Source organism: Oncorhynchus mykiss, chromosome 28 (assembly GCF_013265735.2).
Source record: "Oncorhynchus mykiss isolate Arlee chromosome 28, USDA_OmykA_1.1, whole genome shotgun sequence".
Classification (NCBI taxonomy): domain Eukaryota; kingdom Metazoa; phylum Chordata; class Actinopteri; order Salmoniformes; family Salmonidae; genus Oncorhynchus; species Oncorhynchus mykiss.
In genome coordinates, this window is record NC_048592.1 from 40,131,822 (window position 1) to 40,155,664 (window position 23,843).

Genomic DNA, 23,843 nt, shown 5'->3' on the forward strand with positions numbered 1-23,843 from the left:
TACACAGCCAACTAATGTGTGCCTCACCATACAATAATTACTCCAAATGACATCTTCTCGTGATTTATTACATACATTTTAAACGTCTGTTAGAAACCCCCAGACGTCTCCAGAGATGGAGTCCATGTAAACAAATAACTATAGCAGGACACGGTCAGTGACGATGTTAGAGGAGTAACAACAAAGGCTGCTTTTCTTCTGTCTTCTACATCACGTTCCTCTCACGCATACAGAGAGAGAAAAACAACAACATGGCTGCTTTTCTTCTGACTTCTACATCATGTTCCTCTCACGCATACAGAGTGTTACGGTGCGTGAATGAGGACCCAAAAGCGAATTAACTTAAACAGAGCTTCTTTAATTACCAAACATAGGTAGGCTCAGATGGACCGGCAGATTCCGACAGGACAGGACAAGGTTACAGCAAACATGACGACAGTCTGGTTCAGGCATGAATGACACAAACAAACAAGAATCCGACAAGGACAGGAGCAGAAACAGAGAGAGATATTGGGACCTAATCAGAGGGAAAAAAGGGAACAGGTGGGGAACGGGGTGAATGGGTAGTTAGAGGAGACAAGGGACAGCTGGGGGAAAGCGGGGGAGAAAAGGTAACCTAACACGACCAGCAGAGGGAGACAGGGTGAAGGGAAAGGACAGAGACAAGACAACATGACAGTACATGACAGTACCCCCCCACTCACCGAGCGCCTCCTGGCGCACTCGAGGAGGAAACCTGGCGGCAACGGAGGAAATCATCAATCAGCGCACGGTCCAGCACGTCCCGAGAGGGAACCCAACTCCTCTCCTCAGGACCGTACCCCTCCCAGTCAACTAGGTACTGATGACCACGGCCCCGAGGACGCATGTCCAAGATTTTACGGACCCTGTAGATAGGTGCGCCCTCGACAAGGATGGGGGGGGGGGGGGGAAGACGAGCGGGGGCGCGAAGAACGGGCTTAACACAGGAGACATGGAAGACCGGGTGGACGCGACGAAGATATCGCGGAAGAAGAAGTCGCACTGCGACAGGATTAATGACCTGAGAGATACGGAATGGACCAATGAACCGCGGGGTCAACTTGCGAGAAGCCGTCTTAAGGGGAAGGTTCTGAGTGGAGAGCCAAACTCTCTGACCGCGACAATATCTAGGGCTCTTAGTTCTACGCTTATTAGCAGCTCTCACAGTCTGCGCCCTATAACGGCAAAGTGCAGACCTGACCCTCTTCCAGGTGCGCTCGCAACGTTGGACAAAAGCCTGAGCGGAGGGGACGCTGGACTCGGCGAACTGAGATGAGAACAACGGAGGCTGGTACCCGAGGCTACTCTGAAAAGGAGATAGCCCGGTCGCAGACGAAGGAAGCGAGTTGTGGGCGTATTCTGCCCAGGGGAGCTGTTCTGACCAAGACGCAGGGTTGCGAAAAGAAAGACTGCGTAAGATGCGACCAATAGTCTGATTGGCCCGTTCTGCTTGACCGTTAGACTGGGGGTGAAAGCCGGAAGAGAGACTGACGGAAGCCCCAATCAAACGGCAAAACTCCCTCCAAAATTGAGACGTGAATTGCGGACCTCTGTCCGAAACGACGTCTGACGGAAGGCCATGAATTCTGAAAACATTCTCGATGATGATTTGTGCCGTCTCTTTAGCAGAAGGAAGCTTAGCAAGGGGAATGAAATGAGCCGCCTTAGAGAACCTATCGACAACCGTAAGAATAACAGTCTTCCCCGCTGACGAAGGCAGTCCGGTGACAAAATCTAAGGCGATGTGAGACCACGGTCGAGAGGGAATAGGAAGCGGCCTGAGACGGCCGGCAGGAGGAGAGTTACCGGACTTAGTCTGCGCGCAGACCGAACAAGCAGCCACGAAACGACGCGTGTCATGCTCCCGGGTGGGCCACCAGAAACGCTGGCGAATGGAAGCAAGCGTACCCCGAACGTCAGGGTGGCCGGCTAACTTGGCAGAGTGAGCCCACTGAAGAACGGCCAGACGAGTAGGAACGGGAACGAAAAGAAGGTTCCTAGGACAAGCGCGCGGCGACGGAGTTTGAGTGAGTGCTTGCTTTACCTGCCTCTCAATTCCCCAGACAGTCAACCCGACAACACGCCCCTCAGGGAGAATCCCCTCGGGGTCAGTGGAGGCTACTGAAGAACTGAAGAGACGAGACAAAGCATCAGGCTTGGTGTTCTTAGAGCCCGGACGATAAGAAATCACGAACTCGAAACGAGCGAAAAACAGCGCCCAACGCGTCTGACGCGCATTAAGTCGTTTGGCAGAACGGATGTACTCAAGGTTCCTATGGTCAGTCCAAACGACAAAAGGAACGGTCGCCCCCTCCAACCACTGTCGCCATTCGCCTAGGGCTAACCGGATGGCGAGCAGTTCGCGGTTACCCACATCATAGTTACGTTCCGACGGCGACAGGCGATGAGAAAAATACGCGCATGGGTGGACCTTGTCGTCAGAGAGGGAGCGCTGAGAAAGGATGGCTCCCACTCCCACCTCTGACGCGTCAACCTCGACAACGAACTGTCTAGAGACGTCAGGTGTAACAAGGATAGGAGCGGATGTAAAACGATTCTTGAGGAGATCAAAAGCTCCCTGGGCGGAAACGGACCACTTAAAGCACGTCTTGACAGAAGTAAGGGCTGTGAGAGGAGCTGCCACCTGACCGAAATTACGGATGAAACGACGATAGAAGTTCGCGAAGCCGAGAAAGCGCTGCAGCTCGACGCGTGACTTAGGGACGGGCCAATCAATGACAGCTTGGACCTTAGCGTGATCCATCTTAATGCCTTCAGCGGAAATAACAGAACCGAGAAATGTGACGGAGGAGGCATGAAAAGTGCACTTCTCAGCCTTCACAAAAAGACAATTCTCTAAAAGGCGCTGGAGGACACGTCGAACGTGCTGAACATGAATCTGGAGTGACGGTGAAAAAATCAGGATATCGTCAAGGTAAACGAAAACAAAGATGTTCAGCATGTCTCTCAGGACATCATTGACTAATGCCTGAAAGACAGCTGGAGCGTTAGCGAGGCCGAAAGGAAGAACCCGGTATTCAAAGTGCCCTAACGGAGTGTTAAACGCCGTCTTCCACTCGTCCCCCTCCCTGATGCGCACGAGATGGTAAGCGTTACGAAGGTCCAACTTAGTGAAAAACCTGGCTCCCTGCAGGATCTCGAAGGCTGAAGACATAAGAGGAAGCGGATAACGATTCTTCACTGTTATGTCATTCAGCCCTCGATAATCTATGCAGGGGCGCAGAGACCCGTCCTTCTTCTTGACAAAAAAAAACCCCGCTCCGGCGGGAGAGGAGGAGGGGACTATGGTACCGGCGTCAAGAGCTACAGACAAATAATCTTCGAGAGCCTTACGTTCGGGAGCCGACAGAGAGTATAGTCTACCCCGGGGGGGGGTGGTTCCCGGAAGGAGATCAATACTACAATCATACGACCGGTGTGGAGGAAGAGAGGTGGCCCTGGACCGACTGAACACCGTGCGCAGATCGTGATATTCCTCCGGCACCCCTGTCAAATCACCAGGCTCCTCCTGTGAAGAAGAGACAGAGGAAACAGGAGGGATAGCAGACATTAAACATTTCACATGACAAGAGACGTTCCAGGAGAGGATAGAATTACTAGACCAATTAATGGAAGGATTATGACAAACTAGCCAGGGATGGCCCAAAACAACAGGTGTAAAAGGTGAACGAAAAATTAAAAAAGAAATGGTTTCACTATGATTACCAGAAACAGTGAGGGTTAAAGGTAGCGTCTCACGCTGAATCCTGGGGAGAGGACTACCATCCAGGGCGAACAAGGCCGTGGGCTCCTTTAACTGTCTGAGAGGAATGTCATGTTCCCGAGCCCAGGTCTCGTCCATAAAACAGCCCTCCGCCCCAGAGTCTATTAAGGCACTGCAGGAAGCTGACGAACCGGTCCAGCGTAGATGGACCGACAAGGTAGTGCAGGATCTTGAAGGAGAGACAGGAGTAGTAGCGCTCACCAGTAGCCCTCCGCTTACTGACGAGCTCTGGCCTTTTACTGGACATGAAGTGACAAAATGACCAGCGGAACCGCAATAGAGACAGAGGCGGTTGGTGATTCTCCGTTCCCTCTCCTCAGTCGAGATGCGGATACCTCCCAGCTGCATGGGCTCAGCACCCGAGCCGGCAGAGGAAGATGGTAGTGATGCGGAGAGGGAGGCGACGGAGAGCGCGAGCTCCTTTCCACGAGCTCGGTGACGAAGATCAACCCGTCGCTCAATGCGAATAGCGAGTTCAATCAAGGAATCCACGCTGGAAGGAACCTCCCGGGAGAGAATCTCATCCTTTACCTCTGCGCGGAAACCCTCCAGAAGACGAGCGAGCAAGGCCGGCTCGTTCCAGCCACTGGAGACAGCAAGAGTGCGAAACTCAATAGAGTAGTCTGTTATGGATCGATTGCCTTGACATAGGGAAGACAGGGCCCTGGAAGCCTCCTCCCCAAAAACAGATCGATCAAAAACCCGTATCATCTCCTCCTTAAAGTCTTGATACTGGTTAGTACACTCAGCCCTTGCCTCCCAGATTGCCGTGCCCCACTCACGAGCCCGTCCAATAAGGAGAGATATGACGTAGGCGACACGAGCAGTGCTCCTGGAGTAAGTGTTGGGCTGGAGAGAAAACACAATATCACACTGGGTGAGGAACGAGCGGCATTCAGTGGGCTCCCCAGAGTAACACGGCGGGTTATTGATTCTGGGCTCCGGAGATTCGAAAGCCCTGGAAGTGGCCGGTGGATCGAGGCGGAGATGGTGAACCTGTTCTGTGAGGTTGGAGACTTGGGTGGCCAGGGTCTCAACGGCATGTCGAGCAGCAGACAATTCCTGCTTGTGTCTGCCTAGCATCGCTCCCTGGATCTCGACGGCTGAGTGGAGAGGATCCGAAGTCGCTGGGTCCATTCTTGGTCGGATTCTTCTGTTACGGTGCGTGAATGAGGACCCAAAAGCGAATTAACTTAAACAGAGCTTCTTTAATTACCAAACATAGGTAGGCTCAGATGGACCGGCAGATTCCGACAGGACAGGACAAGGTTACAGCAAACATGACGACAGTCTGGTTCAGGCATGAATGACACAAACAAACAAGAATCCGACAAGGACAGGAGCAGAAACAGAGAGAGATATTGGGACCTAATCAGAGGGAAAAAAGGGAACAGGTGGGGAACGGGGTGAATGGGTAGTTAGAGGAGACAAGGGACAGCTGGGGGAAAGCGGGGGAGAAAAGGTAACCTAACACGACCAGCAGAGGGAGACAGGGTGAAGGGAAAGGACAGAGACAAGACAACATGACAGTACATGACACAGAGAGAGAAAACCAACAACATGGCTGCTTTTCTTCTGACTTCTACATCATGTTCCTCTCACGCATACAGAGAGAGAGAAACAACAACATGGCTGCTTTTCTTCTGTCTTCTACATCACGTTCCTCTCACGCATACAGAGAGAGAAAAACAACAACATGGCTGTCATGAACCGTAGAGTACTATTAAAAACAAATCAGGGTGAATAACAGAGATAGAGGACATAACCATAAACTAGTATCTACGAACTACACTATACTACCACAGATGTTATAACAACCATTACACTACTAAATTAACTATTAAGCATAGACCCAAAATCTAGCAGATGATGCCTAATGTAGTTCAGATGGTCTGCAGGAGGTTCAGGTGACAGGAGGAGGTGTCCTCAGACTCACGAGCATCTAAAGGACTATTTAAAACGTCAGTGTAGTGTGTAGATGTATAAGAGAACGAGGATGGATAACACAACCCTCACATTTAAACAGAACACTGGCCTATATACACACACACACAAACACACACACAATGGCTTGGAGTCCCAGAGAAGACATTAAAAAACAACTGGTGTTGTAGATTCCCAGAAACTGCTCAGGCCTCTTCTACTCCTGGAGAGGGTAGAAGCTGCTCTTGTAAGGTTCGAGATAATGGTCAGTCATATTTCCATAAAATAAAATAAAAACAAAGCGTGACATTCACCCCAAAATTGTGAATTCAATAACAATGTGAGATTAAATCTTACACACTTTTTTACAATTATTCAGGAGGAAGATATGGCTGAGAAACATCAGGGGACATCAGGGGACATCAGTCAGAAGAGGTTCTTCAAGGACCTGAAGAAATGGGGCCATGCTGTGTGAGAGGAGCACTTTAAATAGCGTTTTTTTTAAATTCTGATTAAAGATGCATCTACTATATTTTGTCAATAAAAAATAAATTTCCGTCATATTATATTTTTCTGGTCATAACGTCTCTTTCAACAGCGTTCGTGGAAGACACTGTCCTGCGAGGCAGTACCTACCAGAATACATTGCATGAATCCACCCCCTTCAATCTGCACAGAGAAATGCTTACTTACAGGCCCAATGCTGAATACAACAGGTGTAGGTAGACCTCACAGTGAAATGCTGAATACAACAGGTGTAGGTAGACCTTACAGTGAAATGCTGAATACAACAGGTGTAGTAGACCTCACAGTGAAATGCTGAATACAACAGGTGTAGTAGACCTTACAGTGAAATCCTGAATACAACAGGTGTAGTAGACCTTACAGTGAAATGCTGAATACAACAGGTGTAGTAGACCTTACAGTGAAATGCTGAATACAACAGGTGTAGTAGACCTTACAGTGAAATGCTGAATACAACAGGTGTAGTAGACCTTACAGTGAAATGCTGAATACAACAGGTGTAGGTAGACCTCACAGTGAAATGCTGAATACAACAGGTGTAGGTAGACCTCACAGTGAAATGCTGAATACAACAGGTGTAGTAGACCTTACAGTGAAATGCTGAATACAACAGGTGTAGTAGACCTGACAGTGAAATGCTGAATACAACAGGTGTAGGTAGACCTCACAGTGAAATGCTGAATACAACAGGTGTAGGTAGACCTCACAGTTAAATGCTGAATACAACAGGTGTAGTAGACCTTACAGTGAAATGCTGAATACAACAGGTGTAGTAGACCTCACAGTGAAATGCTGAATACAACAGGTGTAGTAGACCTTACAGTGAAATGCTGAATACAACAGGTGTAGTAGACCTCACAGTGAAATGCTGAATACAACAGGTGTAGTAGACCTGACAGTGAAATGCTGAATACAACAGGTGTAGTAGACCTCACAGTGAAATGCTGAATACAACAGGTGTAGTAGACCTTACAGTGAAATGCTGAATACAACAGGTGTAGTAGACCTCACAGTGAAATGCTGAATACAACAGGTGTAGTAGACCTTACCGTGAAATGCTGAATACAACAGGTGTAGTAGACCTCACAGTGAAATGCTGAATACAACAGGTGTAGTAGACCTTACAGTGAAATGCTGAATACAACAGGTGTAGTAGACCTGACAGTGAAATGCTGAATACAACAGGTGTAGTAGACCTTACAGTGAAATGCTGAATACAACAGGTGTAGGTAGACCTTACAGTAAAATGCTGAATACAACAGGTGTAGTAGACCTTACAGTGAAATGCTGAATACAACAGGTGTAGTAGACCTGACAGTGAAATGCTGAATACAACAGGTGTAGTAGACCTCACAGTGAAATGCTGAATACAACAGGTGTAGTAGACCTTACAGTGAAATGCTGAATACAACAAGTTGTAGACCTTACAGTGAAATGCTGAATACAACAAGTTGTAGACCTTACAGTGAAATGCTGAATACAACAAGTTGTAGACCTTACAGTGAAATGCTGAATACAACAGGTGTAGTAGACCTTACAGTGAAATGCTGAATACAACAGGTGTAGTAGACCTTACAGTGAAATGCTGAATACAACAGGTGTAGTAGACCTGACAGTGAAATGCTGAATACAACAGGTGTAGTAGACCTGACAGTGAAATGCTGAATACAACAGGTGTAGTAGACCTTACAGTGAAATGCTGAATACAACAAGTTGTAGACCTTACAGTGAAATGCTGAATACAACAAGTTGTAGACCTTACAGTGAAATGCTGAATACAACAAGTTGTAGACCTTACAGTGAAATGCTGAATACAACAGGTGTAGTAGACCTGACAGTGAAATGCTGAATACAACAGGTGTAGTAGACCTGACAGTGAAATGCTGAATACAACAGGTGTAGTAGACCTGACAGTGAAATGCTGAATACAACAGGTGTAGTAGACCTGACAGTGAAATGCTGAATACAACAGGTGTAGTAGACCTGACAGTGAAATGCTGAATACAACAGGTGTAGTAGACCTGACAGTGAAATGCTGAATACAACAGGTGTAGTAGACCTGACAGTGAAATGCTGAATACAACAGGTGTAGTAGACCTGACAGTGAAATGCTGAATACAACAGGTGTAGTAGACCTTACAGTGAAATGCTGAATACAACAGGTGTAGTAGACCTTACAGTGAAATGCTGAATACAACAGGTGTAGTAGACCTGACAGTGAAATGCTGAATACAACAGGTGTAGTAGACCTTACAGTGAAATGCTGAATACAACAGGTGTAGTAGACTTCACAGTGAAATGCTGAATACAACAGGTGTAGTAGACCTCACAGTGAAATGCTGAATACAACAGGTGTAGTAGACCATACAGTGAAATGCTGAATACAACAGGTGTAGTAGACCTGACAGTGAAATGCTGAATACAACAGGTGTAGTAGACCTCACAGTGAAATGCTGAATACAACAGGTGTAGTAGACCTTACAGTGAAATGCTGAATACAACAAGAGTAGACCTTTACAGTGAAATGCTGAATACAACAGGTGTAGTAGACCTTACAGTGAAATGCTGAATACAACAAGAGTAGACCTTTACAGTGAAATGCTGAATACAACAAGTTGTAGACCTTACAGTGAAATGCTTACTTACAAGCCCTTAACTAACAGTGCAGTTCAAGAAGAGTTAAGAAAATATTTACCAAATTAACTAAAGTTAAAATTAATAAAAAGTAACATAATTACTTAACAATAACAAGGTTATATACAGGGGCTACCGGTACTGAGTCAGTGTGCGAGGTTAGAGGTCATTTGTACATGTAGGTAGGGGTGAAGTGACTATGCATAGATAATAAACCGAGAGTAGCAGAAATGCACAAAACAAATGGGGGGGGGGGGGGGGGGGGGGGTCAATGTAAATAGTCTGGTGGCGTTTTTATTAATTGTTCAGCAGTCTTATGGTTTGGGGGTAGAAGCTGTTTTAGAAGCCTCTTGGTCCAAGACTTGGCGCTCCGGTACAGTTTGCCGTGCGGTAGCAGAGAAAACATTCTATGACTTGGGTGACTGGAGTCTCTTGACAATTTTATGGGCTTTCATCTGACACTGCCTATTATATAGGTCCTGGATTGCAGGAAGCTTGGCCCCAGTGATGTACTGGGCCGTTCACACTACCCTCGCCGAGCAGTTGCCATACTGGTCAGGATGCTCTCAATGGTGCAGCTGTAGAACCTTTTGAGGATCAGGGGACCCATGTCAAATCTTTTGAGTCTCCTGAAGGGGAAAAGTTGTTTTTATTTTTTAAATACTTATTTCCCTCATTAAAATGCAAATCAATTTATACCATTTTTGACATGCGTTTTTCTGGATTTTGTTGTTGTCATTCTGTCTCTCACTGTTCAAATAAACCCTACCATTAAAATTATAGACTGATCATTTCTTTATCAGTGGGCAAATGTACAAAATCAGCAGGGGATCAAATACTTTTTTCCTTCACTGTATATGAGAACTATGTCAAGATGTTACTATTCCCTCTGCTAAAATGTACTGGAATGGAGCCCTAGGACAAGTAAACTGGAACAAAGTCTCGTTGTCCTGCAAATATTGTATATCTAATAAAGTGAAAGAAGTATCCTACAAACTCATTCATAGAATCTACCCTGTAAAGACCTTTATCATACACAGATTTAAAATAGCTATCGATAACAAATGTGTATTTTGTGGTTGTAACCCAGAAACTCAACCATTTATTTTGGGACTGTTCTTACGTCAGAACATCTTGGAATTAGATTTTATTTTAAAATAAATGACTAATGTTAATTTGAGAGACTCTGATATGTTTTATTTTGATCCAAATGATGTGGACCCTGATTTAACTTTCATTGTTCGTTTGTTTATCTTTCATGGAAGATTCTTTATCCATAAAATGAAGTGGGCGCAGAACAAACCCCCTCTTCACATTATTTACGATATAATTTTTTATATTATTTAGAAATTATCAGTCAATTTAAAAACAAAAAAAGCAATACTCACCATAAAACCTTTTGACAAATTGAAAATGTATCTCGATATGTAATACCTATCTGTTAGGTTTATGTCCTCCGTTTGTATATTTCTGTTTTTGTTTTGTTCATAATTAGAAAACAAATAAATTATAAAAATGACAAATTATATTTAAAAACGTTTTTTAAACAGTGATGTATTAGACCTACAGTGATGATTTCAAATGATTATTTAAGAAACTGCATGGGGAGCTTTAAATGATCCTAATTAAAAAGCACGTGCATTCCTATGCCACAGAGACATATATTTTGATAAGTACAGTTTAGTTGAATAACTATTTTGTTGAATGAAAATCGATGTAATGTGAGACCGTAAACACAATGTTATCAGATCTCTCTGTGATTGTAACCAATATGTTTCTTTCTCGACAAGGATATACTATCTTTTGGCTCTAAATGTATATTTTCTATTGACTAGCACATATATCTTTTCTACTATTAAAACCTTGTCTCAAATCTGTATACTCGAGTTTCCTCAAAAAGCAATAGATGTTACAATCATTTTGATGTTGAAATGTTTACGCTGAATAGAGTTCGCCAGTTTGTAGTCCTAAAATCCAGAAATGAGTGACCTCTGGTTCATTCAGCCATCCCTATGACAAAAATTAATGGGGGGAAATAATAGGGTTTTGGAATAAACGCCGAGAATAAGTTCGGAGTTTAACACAGGTTTAACACATTTTGTTCTATGAGATAATAGCAGTCAGTTAACATGACCTTATATGATCTTCAAAAAATATATATTACATAAATTCTTCAAAATTCTCAAAAAAAAGTGGAGTTAGTTGATGAATATAATCTCATAGAACAAAAAGTATAATATCTAACCCTGTGTTTTCTACATACGTGTTTATCCAAACGAAGCACGGCGTGGTTAGTGCCTACAAAAAGACGCCATTACTATTTCTCTCTACGTCCAGCCTATAAAGACCGCTGGTGCATTGCGCAATGACATCCGGGGAATCTGTAGTTCGACGTTGTGGACATATTTTTATTTATCTTCTCTCTTCCATCCAAACACCAGCAGAATTTATTTATCATCGTCCTCGGTTAGATTTTTTCCACAAATAACATCTGCTCGACAGATTGTCGAAGACCACAGACAGCACCATGGCCTCCAAAATAAACGAAGCCCATGAACACATCGCTAAAGCGGAGAAAAAGTATGTTGATGTAGCTAACGGTAGCTAACGGTAACTAACGGTACTGTAGCTAGCTAGCATCGCTGACCCTGTTAGACGCTTCATCGGTTCCTAGCTAACGTTAGTAGCATTGTCCCTCAAAAAATATCTGACCTTAGTTGTTGACAAGATGTGAAATAACCCGAGTTTACTTACGACATTGTCATTGAATTACAGTTAATGAATTAGTTGTATTTGTAGGAAGTAGCTAGCTAGCTATCTTCTAATCCGGCCAGTCAGCGGATGCATTCATTCATCACCTAGTTAACGTCAGCCAGCGAGCTGCGGTAACGCTGCTTAGCTGTCCGCTCTGTGGCTGTGCATGCCTTTACATTGTAATATGCCTTTACGTTGTAATATGCCTTTCTATTGTACTATGCATATCCATTGTAATATGCATATCCATTGCAATCCACAACAAGGCCACTTGTGTTATAGTGATATGCTGTTCGCAAACGATTCGTTCTTTTTTGTTGTTGAACGACTCTGTTTAATGACCCGAGAGTCACGATTTCGTTTTGTCCAAAGTGATTCGTTCGTTTGACCTGACTGTAATTATTTCGACTACACAGTATAAGACGCGCTCAGCCTGCTCCGGAGACGCGCTCCGACCTGTATTCATGCGCGCAGAAAAATAAATAGATCATGTTGCAGGCAGCATAAGAGAATGAAAAAAAAGACACTGATAATTGATATCATCATGGTGCAATAATTAATGTTATTGATATACACCTCATTGTAGAACCAAAACGCACACAGCCATCCTCTGATCAACACTCGAGGTGCAGTTTCTGCCAAGAGTCGTTCACAGCCTAGTCCGGTTGTGGCCGCAACTATATCACTTTTTTTTTTTAAAGGCATCAATAAATAATCTTATTTGTATGTCTAGTAATCACAAATGCATATTGTTTGAAGCACACTTTTATAAGTCTGTCACAAACAACAACTCCAAATATAGCTGCCTGCGACAGCAACGGACAGGATGACAGAAGATTAGTTGGAGAACAAAGCAAGCACTCGTGTAGGAACTATTTTTTTTGCTTGACGTGCAATAAAAATCTGGTAGGAACCTGATTTATGGTTAATGAGGAGATGATTGCAAATTATTTTTAGCATTAGCGTTAAATATTTATATAGATTTATTTTTTATTTTTTTTTAGATATCAGTACGAAATGGTGGTCAATCTTAGGGGACGTCCATGACAGCGATGACAAGTTTCAAGTTGATAAACCACTGTGGAGTGGATTCACAGTGATTTGATTGGTCAATAACTCCAAGATATCCTTTGACCAATCCCTCAGCTTCAAACTGTGTTAAGACATGTACCATTTTTAAGCATAACTGTTACATACATAATTAACTTATTACATACTGCATTTTATGCTATTTGGACTTATTTCACGAGAATACGCTTTTCAAAGGTTTTTCCAACATTTCCAAGATGGAGGAAAAATCAATTCTGATGGACCTTATGGGTCCTTGAGGCAAATTTGTTCACTATGAGGAAAGACTTCAACATACACAGTTTCATGTCTAGGTCAAACAGGGCAATGAACAGCGCCACCTATAGGCCAATCACTGCCATTATTTTAGACCAAGTTACTCATGGCTTTTAGTTTGGTCACTTTTTTTTCTCCTTCTAAATTAAAAACAATCTATGCTTTGAGTTATTGAACTGAAAAACAAAAACCTTAATGAATGGTGCACGAGACTTATAGAGTCACGATTCTTCAAGTTTTTAGTTCATCGTTTGCCAATAGGGGTGTGCTGGGTGGTATTGAATCAAATGAACGAAATTAGTTGAAAGATTAGTTATTTTTGACTGAATGAGTTGAAAAAGTCCGAGTCAGTAAACAGAGCCTAACTTCCCATCACTACTGTCTTAATGACTAACCTGACGTAGGTTAGCTCTTCTGTCCAGGTCTATTGTTTTGGCTGTGTGTGTTGTTAACCCCTGAAAATAGACATTTTTCTTGCATGTCATTTTGCAGTTTAAAGACAAGCATGACAAAGTGGAAGCCAGATTTTGACAGTGCCGCATCAGAATATGCCAAAGCTGGTCAGTATGCCTACAGTCTGTAAACGTAGAGGAAGGATAACACTCCATACCATGTATTGACAGTCTAATCAAATTATCTGTGTTTGTATTCCCAGCGGTGTGCTTCAAGAATGCCAAACAGTTTGAGCAAGCTAAGGATGCCTACCTGAAGGAGGCAGAGTACCACACAGAAAATAAAGCGTTGTTTCATGCAGCAAAGTAAGGTTTTCCATATGAATACTTGAGATTAAAGGGCCAATGCAGATGTTTTTATTTCAATTATCAAATCATTTCTGGGTAACAATTAACTACCTTACTGTGATTGTTGTCCATTTTAAAATGCTTCTTAGCAAAGAACAATTTCTCAAGCAAGGATTTTGCTAAGACTGTCGGGGAGGGGAAAACTGAAAACCTGCTCTTATTGGCAGAGGGGTTTTGGAACTCTTTCTTATTGGTCTATTCATTCATTTACCGCCTGGTGATGTCACCAGGCAGGCCTAAAACTCCATCCCACCAAAACAGGTAGAAATTTCAGGCTGTCTTTTCCCAACAGAAAAATCACTTATTTTTGTTGGACTCCACTAGGCCTTTTTTTTTAAAGATTATTAATACCATTCAATACTTTTATATGTGAGACCTCCCCCCGCTTTCTAAGATATGCATTTATTTTTCAGAGCAATCGAACAAGCAGGTATGATGATGAAGGTAAGTTTTCCCCCAATGTCCATGTAATATCTGTGTAACACCTCAAATACAACCTCGTACAAATACGGGAGAGAACAAGCTTTTATTTTATTTACTATACGCTTTGTCCCATGTGATCGAGAGCATCATTGTCTCACCAAAAAAAAAAAAAAAAACATTGATATTCTACCACAACATAGTATGTGTTAATAGAGGTCATTGAGGTAGCCATGTTTTCGGCTGTGTGACAGGACTTGAAGAAGATGCCTGAGGCGATCCAGTACATAGAAAAAGCCAGTATGATCTACGTAGAGAACGGTACTCCAGACACCGCTGCTATGGCTCTCGACAGAGCCGGGAAGTAAGTACTGCTCTAGACTATACATGTCTGTCTACTTTATTGATTCGGTGGTTTTTGATATGTTCCTGACCATTGTTGGTTTTTTGTGGGGGGGGGAAAAGTACATCACCTTGTTTTTTTTTTTTTGGGGGGGGGAAAGTACATCACCTTGTTTTTTTTTTGGGGGGGGGGGAAGTACATCACCTTGTTTTTTTTTTGGCGGGGGGAAAGTACATCACCTTGTTTTTTTTGGGGGGGGGGAAGTACATCACCTTGTTTTTTTGGTGGGGGGGTAAAGTACATCACCTTGTTTTTTTTGGGGGGGGGGAAGTACATCACCTTGTTTTTTTTTGGGGGGGGAAAGTACATCACCTTGTTTTTTTTTGGGGGGGGGAAAGTACATCACCTTGTTTTTTTGGTGGGGGGGTAAAGTACATCACCTTGTTTTTTTGGTGGGGGGGGTAAAGTACATCACCTTGTTTTTTTGGTGGGGGGGTAAAGTACATCACCTTGTTTTTTTGGTGGGGGGGGTAAAGTACATCACCTTGTTTTTTTGGTGGGGGGGTAAAGTACATCACCTTGTTTTTTTGGTGGGGGGGTAAAGTACATCACCTTGTTTTTTTGGTGGGGGGGTAAAGTACATCACCTTGTTTTTTTTGGGGGGGTAAAGTACATCACCTTGTTTTTTTGGTGGGGGGGTAAAGTACATCACCTTGTTTTTTTGGTGGGGGGGTAAAGTACATCACCTTGTTTTTTTTTGGGGGGGGGGGGAGTACATCACCTTGTTTTTTTTTTGGGGGGGGGGAAGTACATCACCTTGTTTTTTTGGGGGGGGGGGGAAAGTACATCACCTTGTTTTTTTTTGGGGGGGGGGAAAGTACATCACCTTGTTTTTTAAATATTTTTTATTTGTATCGTACTTTTTCATTCTTTTCCTATCTAGACTTATCGAGCCTGTGAGTTTAGAGAAAGCTGTGGACCTGTATCAGCAGGCTGCCGGTGTGTTTGAGGTAAGTGGGACGTTTTAATATCCTATTCTAAGTAAGAGAAGTTGCCCTTTTTAATAAGTTGAGTTGATTCAACGGATGGTGTGTGTGTAGAATGAGGACCGCCTGCGTCAGTCAGCTGAGCTCCTGGGGAAAGCTTCCAGACTGCTGGTCAGATTACGCAGGTAAAGACAACGGATAACAGCGTTAAAAAAAAAAAAGAAGGCTTCGTAGAGCATTCGTAAAGGCTTCGTAGAGCATTCGTAAAGGCTTCGTAGAGCATTCGTAAAGGCTTCGTAGAGCACTGCATAGATGCTTCACAAATCATTTATAAGCAGCAAAGTATTGTGGCTGGTCCTGACCCACCGTTCTGTCTTTGTGAACTTGATGACAGACTGGATGAAGCAGCAACCGCCCTCCAAAAAGAGAAGAACATGTATAAAGATATAGAGAATTATCCCACTTGCTTTAAGGTACGTTCTTATGTCATTTGCATATGCATTCTATTGGAATTATATCCTATTTGGGATTTTCCAAGCATTTCCCTTTCAAGCTATGTTTGGTGCAATGGTATTGGTGGAGGTGTAAAATACAGATCATTAAATGTTGATCTGGGTCTTTTCTCTTAGAAAACAACAGCACAGGTGTTGGTTCATCTTCACAGAAATGACTTTGTGGCTGCAGACAAGTGTGTCAGAGAGAGCTACAGGTATGAACTTCCTTATGACTGAATACATTATTCCAATGTCTTATCTAACTGCGTGGCTAATGTCTATCTGACTGCGTGGCTAATGTCTATCTGACTGCGTGGCTAATGTCTATCTAACTGCGTGGCTAATGTCTATCTGACTGAGTGGCTAATGTCTATCTGACTGCGTGGCTAATGTCTATCTGACTGCGTGGCTAATGTCTTATCTGACTGCGTGGCTAATGTCTATCTGACTGCGTGGCTAATGTCTTATCTGACTGCGTGGCTAATGTCTATCTGACTGCGTGGCTAATGTCTATCTGACTGAGTGGCTAATGTCTATCTGACTGCGTGGCTAATGTCTATCTGACTGCGTGGCTAATGTCTTATCTGACTGCGTGGCTAATGTCTATCTGACTGAGTGGCTAATGTCTTATCTGACTGCGTGGCTAATGTCAATCTGACTGAGTGGCTAATGTCTATCTGACTGCGTGGCTAATGTCTATCTGACTGCGTGGCTAATGTCTATCTGACTGCGTGGCTAATGTCTATCTGACTGAGTGGCTAATGTCTATCTGACTGCGTGGCTAATGTCTTATCTGACTGCGTGGCTAATGTCTATCTGACTGCGTGGCTAATGTCTATCTGACTGCTTGGCTAATGTCTATCTGACTGCGTGGCTAATGTCTATCTGACTGCGTGGCTAATGTCTATCTGACTGCGTGGCTAATGTCTATCTGACTGCGTGGCTAATGTCTATCTGACTGCGTGGCTAATGTCTATCTGACTGAGTGGCTAATGTCTATCTGACTGCGTGGCTAATGTCTATCTGACTGCGTGGCTAATGTCTATCTGACTGCGTGGCTAATGTCTTATCTGACTGCGTGGCTAATGTCAATCTGACTGAGTGGCTAATGTCTATCTGACTGCGTGGCTAATGTCTATCTGACTGCATGGCTAATGTCTATCTGACTGCGTGGCTAATGTCTATCTGACTGAGTGGCTAATGTCTATCTGACTGCGTGGCTAATGTCTATCTGACTGCGTGGCTAATGTCTATCTGACTGCGTGGCTAATGTCTATCTGACTGCGTGGCTAATGTCTATCTGACTGCGTGGCTAATGTCTTATCTGACTGCGTGGCTAATGTCTATCTGACTGCGTGGCTAATGTCTATCTGACTGCGTGGCTAATGTCTATCTGACTGCGTGGCTAATGTCTATCTGACTGCGTGGCTAATGTCTATCTGACTGCGTGGCTAATGTCTATCTGACTGCGTGGCTAATGTCTATCTGACTGCGTGGCTAATGTCTATCTGACTGCGTGGCTAATGTCTATCTGACTGCGTGGCTAATGTCTTATCTGACTGCGTGGCTAATGTCTATCTGACTGAGTGGCTAATGTCTTATCTGACTGAGTGGCTAATGTCTATCTGACTGCGTGGCTAATGTCTATCTGACTGCGTGGCTAATGTCTATCTGACTGCGTGGCTAATGTCTTATCTGACTGCGTGGCTAATGTCAATCTGACTGAGTGGCTAATGTCTATCTGACTGCGTGGCTAATGTCTATCTGACTGCGTGGCTAATGTCTATCTGACTGAGTGGCTAATGTCTATCTGACTGCGTGGCTAATGTCTTATCTGACTGCGTGGCTAATGTCAATCTGACTGAGTGGCTAATGTCTATCTGACTGCGTGGCTAATGTCTATCTGACTGCATGTTTCCCACTGTTGGATTTAAAAGGAACCAACTGGTGTAAGAAATACAGTGGAAGCGAACGACTATTCAGCGATAACCGTAATTTGGGCTACAGACTATGAATTGTGACAGTAGTCTGATGATATAATTTGCTGTTCTCCTGCAGCCTCCCAGGGTACAGTGGGAGTGAAGACTGCGTGGCCATGGAGACGTTGCTGCAGGGATATGACGAGCAGGACGAGGACCAGGTGCACCGCGTGTGTAACTCCGCTCTGCTGAAGTACATGGACAATGATGTGAGTAACACTTCATACATCTGTACCCCTCACGGGGTCTGTACCCTCACGGGGTCTGTACCCTCACGGGGTCTATTATGTACCCATCACGGGGTCTGTTATGTACCCATCACGGGGTCTGTTATGTACCCATCACGGGTTCTGTACCCTCACGGGGTCTGTTATGTACCCATCACGGGGTCTGTTATGTACCCTCACGGGGTCTGTACCCTCACAGGGTCTGTTATGTACCCATCACGGGGTCTGTACCCTCACGGGTCTGTTATGTACCCATCACAGGGTCTGTACCCTCACGGGGTCTGTTATGTACCCATCACGGGGTCTGTTATGTACCACCCACAGGGTCTGTTCCGTTATGTACCCCTCACAGGGTCTGTTTCGTTATGTACCAATCACAGGGTCTGTTCCGTTATGTACCCCTCACAGGGTCTGTTTCGTTATGTACCCCTCACAGGGTCTGTTTTGTTATGTACCCCTCACAGGGTCTGTTACGTTATGTACCCATCACAGGGTCTGGTCTGTTATGTACCCATCACAGGGTCTGGTCTGTTATGTACCCCTCACAGGGTCTGTTTCGTTATGTACCCATCACAGGGTCTGGTCTGTTATGTACCCATCACAGGGTCTGGTCTGTTATGTACCCATCACAGGGTCTGTTACGTTATGTACCCATCACAGGGTCTGTTTCGTTATGTACCCCTCACAGGGTCTGTTACGTTATGTACCCATCACAGGGTCTGTTACGTTATGTACCCATCACAGGGTCTGGTCTGTTTTTCATACACTTGAAGAAACAATACTTGAGGTAGGAACAACCCTGTTGATGTAATCTATCCCCCGTTTACTCTCAGTATGCCAAGCTGGCCATCTCCCTGAAGGTTCCTGGAGGAGGAGCGAAGAAGAAGACTGCAAAGCCGCCACAGGGGGGCGCCGGAGCGCCTGCTGCTTCCGCCGAGGACGACGACGACTACGAGGGAGGGCTGTGTTAGCCGCAGAAAACACTGACCGCTAAATACACACAACGCTAAACACACCAGGAAGTCCTGCTCATTGAGGTGAAACTGTCAGAATATGTTGCTCCCCCCTGAACTAGACGCCAATATGTTGCTCCCCCCTAAACTAGACCCCAATATGTTGCTCCCCGCTGAACTAGACCCAATATGTTGCTCCCCCTGAACTAGACCCCAATATGTTGCTCCCCCTGAACTAGACCCCAATATGTTGCTCCCCCCGAACTAGACCCCAATATGTTGCTCCCCCCCGAACTAGACCCCAATATGTTGCTCCCCCTGAACTAGACCCCAATATGTTGCTCCCCCCTGAACTAGACCCCAATATGTTGCTCCCCCCTATACTAGACCCCAATATGTTGCTCCCCCCTGTACTAGACCCCAATATGTTGCTCCCCCTGAACTAGACCCCAATATGTTTCTCCCCCCTGAACTAGACCCCAATATGTTGCTCCCCCCCTGAACTAGACCCCAATATATTGCTCCCCCCTCAACTAGACCCCAATATGTTGCTCCCCCCTATACTAGACCCCAATATGTTGCTCCCTCCTGAACTAGACCCCAATATATTGCTCCCCCCTGAACTAGACCCCAATATGTTGCTCCCCCCTATACTAGACCCAAATATGTTGCTCCCCCCTATACTAGACCCCAATATGTTGCTCCCCGCGGAACTAGACCCCAATATGTTGCTCCCCCCTATACTAGACCCCAATATGTTGCTCCCCGCTGAACTAGACCCCAATATGTTGCTCCGTTCTGAACTAGACCCCAATATGTTGCTCCCCCCTGAACTAGACCCCAATATGTTGCCCCCCCCCCCCAAAACTAGGCATCTAATTCCCTCCACTCCCCTCAGTGTGAAACATGTCGATATCAGTGAAGTATACTCTTCCTATGTGTGGGTCCATCATCTTTAATTATATCAAACATCCTCTCCTTTTCCCCCCCCCAAAAAACCGAGATTAAATTCCAAGTGACGTGTCATAAGAAGGATAGTTTTGACTAGGTCTATATCTATACTATAGATAGCATTTTACTTTGTCTACAGTTTAATTCAGTGTAACAACGACATATCACCTGTGTGTTTTAACATGTCTATTGAACAGAAATTCCATAGTTGTAAATGTTCATATTTTGTTGATCGTGAATTATCGTTAACCGTCAATCAGGGTTGTCAAACTAATTTTGGTCCGACGAGCCGCGTTCGTTCTTCACCGAGGTCCGGAGGGCTACACTTTAGAATTGGTTATATTTGCAAAATCATCCATCTCTTTTGGATGATAAATCATCCGTCTCTTTTGGATGATAAATCATCCGTCTCTTTTGGATGATAAATCATCCATCTCTTTTGTTTCGATTGCTGTTAGCACATCGGACAGAGTGAAGAGACTATAGATATAGGCTCGTTGTCACTTCTACCGTTTTAAATTTAGTTTGAGATTGTTTTTCTTCACCCCCAAAAAGTACCTTGAAAAGAAAAAAGGATTTGAATGGGCTCGAGGACCGGATCCGTGTGATACCCCTGCTGTATATGGTGCAGTTTTTGTAGGTATGTGTACAGATAAAAACAAATATTTATTAATATATTGTTTATATTGTCGTGACTGATCAGTCTTATTGTCATATAGAGTGGGGAAATAAAAATTATATATATATATATATATATATACACTACCGTTCAAATGTTTGGGGTCACTTAGAAATGTCCTTGTTTTTGAAAGAAAAGCTTCTTTTTTGGGGGGTCCATTTTAAAATAACATCAAATTGATCAGAAACACAGTGTAGACATTGTTAATGTTGTAAATTACTATTGTAGCTGGAAACGGTTGATTTTTGTATGGAATATCTACATAGGCAGTACAGAGGCCCATTATCAGCAACCATCACTCCTGTGTTCCAATGGCACGTTGTGTTAGCTAATCCAAGTTTATCATTTTAAAAGGCTCATTTATCCTTATAAAACGCTTTTGCAATTATGTTAAAAAAAACTGTTGTTCTGATTTAAAGAAGCAATTAAACTGGCCTTCATTAGACTAGTTGAGTATCCGGAGCATCAGCATTTGTGGGTTCGATTACAAAATGGCCAGAAACAAAGACCTTTCTTCTGAAACTCGTCAGTCTATTCTTGTTCTGAGAAATGAAGGCTATTCCATGCGAGAAATTGCCAAGAAACTGAATATCTCGTACAACACTGTGTACTACTCCCTTCATAGAACAGAGCAAACTGGCTCTAACCAGAATAGATAGAGGAGTGGGAGGCCCCGGTGCACAACTGAGCAAGAGAACAAGTATATTAGAGTGTCTAGTTTGAGAAACAGACACCTTACAAGTCCTCAACTGGCAGCTTCATTAAATAGTACCCGCAAAAAACCAGTCTCAACGTCAACAGTGAAGAGGTGACTCCGGGATGCTGTCCTTCTAGGCAGAGTTGCAAAGAAAAAGCCATATCTCAGACTGGCCAATAAGAAGAAAAGATTTAAGATGGGCAACAGAACACAACCACTGGACAGAGGAACTCAAAAGTGACCCCAAACTTTTGAACGGTAGCGTGTGTGTGTGTGTATATTACTATATTAGATGTTCAGTATGGTTTAATGTATGTTTATGTGTGTCTGTACAGATGTTTAAGGCTTTGAAATGTCAAAGATAACAGTTGCTGGGGCAATATGCAATACAGATATTGTGTAGTGGGATTGTAAAGGATATGTGTGTGTGAAGGAAGAGAAACAGTGTATTGACGGTTGAATACCGCTGCGACGGTTGAATACCGTTGCCATGGTTGAATACCGTTGCCATGGTTGAATACCGTTGCCATGGTTGAATACCGTTGCCATGGTTGAATACCGTTGCGACGGTTGAATTATAATAATGTATCTTTGTTCTATATTGTTGTTCAATTCCCGGAGACCGTAAAAGTGAGACCATGAAAATGTGATTTTTGATTCCATTGTGTATTCCCATTGTAATGTTCTAATTGGAAAATGGTGTTGTTATCTAGCTAGAGATTCTAGCTTCTCCTCTTGTGTAAATTCACATGCAAGCAACTGGACTTATTTAAGCAAGCAAAATAGACATCTAGGCAGAGATCTATGTTTAAAAGAAGCTTATACATAGACCAAGGCTCTCCAACGCTGTTCCAGGAGAACATCCTTCCTGTAGGGTTTAATAGACCAGGGTTCTCCAACTCTGTTCCTGGAGAACATCCTTCCTGTAGGGTTTAATAGACCAGGGTTCTCCAACTCTGTTCCCGGAGAACATCCTTCCTGTAGGGTTTAATAGACCCGGGTTCTCCAACTCTGTTCCTGGAGAACATCCTTCCTGTAAAGTTTAATAGACCAGGGCTCTCCAACGCTGTTCCTGGAGAACATCCTTCCTGTAGGGTTTAATAGACCAGGGTTCTACAACTCTGTTCCTGGAGAACATCCTTCCTGTAGGGTTTAATAGACCAGGGTTCTCCAAATCTGTTCCTGGAGAACATCCTTCCTGTAAAGTTTAATAGACCAGGGTTCTCCAACGCTGTTCCTGGAGAACATCCTTCCTGTAGGTTTTAACCGGGTTGTAGTGAACCTACAGGAGGGTATCTCTCCAGGAACAGGGTCAGATTTAAAACCTACAGGGGGATGTTCTCCAGGAACAGGGTCAGAGTTCAAACCTACAGGAGGGATGTTCTCCAGGAACAGGGTCGGAGTTCAAACCTACAGGAGGGATGTTCTCCAGGAACAGGGTCAGAGAGCCCTGGTATAGACACTGTAGGTTTTGTTCTGTATTTCTTGTGGCTAAACTATATATACGCCACGCCAACTGCAAGCCAGGCCTAATCGTCCAACATCAGTGCCCAACCTCACTAATGCTCCTGTGGCTGAATGGAAGCAAGTCCCCGCAGCAATGTTCCATCATCTAGTGGAAAGACTTCCAGGAAGAGTGGAGGCTGTTATAGCAGCAATGTTCCAACATCTAGTGGAAAGCCTTCCAGGAAGAGTGGAGGCTGTTATAGCAGCAATGTTCCAACATCTAGTGGAAAGCCTTCCCAGAAGAGTGGAGGCTGTTATAGCAGCAAAGAGGGGGACCAACTCCATTTAATGCCCATGATTTTGGAATGAGATGTTCGACGAGTAGGTGTCCACATACTTTTGGTCACGTAGTGTATGTATTTCATGTGCATTCCTTGAAAGAAAAATTACCTCCCATTTCATTGATTTATTTAATTAACCTCATCGTCTGTGGTTACAGCCGTGTCATGTTGTTGTAGTCCCTGTACCTACAGTACCGTGGTTACAGCCGTGTCATGTTGTTGTAGTCCCTGTACCTACAGTACCGTGGTTACAGCCGTGTCGTGTTGTTGTAGTCCCTGTACCTACAGTACCATGGTTACAGCCGTGTCATGTTGTTGTAGTCCCTGTACCTACAGTACCATGGTTACAGCCGTGTCATGTTGTTGTAGTCCCTGTACCTACAGTACCATGGTTACAGCCGTGTCATGTTGTTGTAGTCCCTGTACCTACATTACCGTGGTTACAGCCGTGTCGTGTTGTTGTAGTCCCTGTACCTACAGTACCGTGGTTACAGCCGTGTCATGTTGTTGTAGTCCCTGTACCTACAGTACCGTGGTTACAG

General features: G+C 44.1%; 1 protein-coding gene across 2 annotated transcripts; it reads left to right on the plus strand.

Annotated features, from left to right (window-relative positions):
- Positions 1–11,241: 11,241 nt before the first annotated feature.
- napgb (N-ethylmaleimide-sensitive factor attachment protein, gamma b) lies at positions 11,242–20,175 on the plus strand. Of its 2 annotated transcripts, XM_036966777.1 has the most exons (11): positions 11,242–11,467; positions 13,478–13,545; positions 13,641–13,743; positions 14,199–14,229; positions 14,460–14,569; positions 15,492–15,558; positions 15,649–15,719; positions 15,929–16,007; positions 16,164–16,243; positions 18,087–18,216; positions 19,068–20,175. In XM_036966777.1, exons 1-11 carry the CDS (start codon positions 11,415–11,417, stop codon positions 19,203–19,205), a joined length of 930 nt encoding a protein of 309 aa, XP_036822672.1. In that variant the 5' UTR covers positions 11,242–11,414; the 3' UTR covers positions 19,206–20,175. The 2 variants fall into 2 exon arrangements, with proteins under 2 accessions (XP_036822672.1, XP_036822673.1); XM_036966778.1 differs by lacking the exon at positions 13,478–13,545.
- The last annotated feature ends 3,668 nt before the right edge of the window (positions 20,176–23,843 follow it).

What these genes read in the sequence shown, in the direction of transcription:
- napgb (XM_036966777.1), top strand. Translation starts at nt 11,415, where the DNA reads ATGGCCTCCAAAATAAACGAAGCCCATGAACACATCGCTAAAGCGGAG. An exon ending in AGGCTGCCGGTGTGTTTGAG is followed by an intron (nt 15,559 to 15,648) that starts GTAAGTGGGACG and finishes GTGTGTGTGTAG; the next exon opens with AATGAGGACCGCCTGCGTCA. An exon ending in TGTGTCAGAGAGAGCTACAG is followed by an intron (nt 16,244 to 18,086) that starts GTATGAACTTCC and finishes GTTCTCCTGCAG; the next exon opens with CCTCCCAGGGTACAGTGGGA.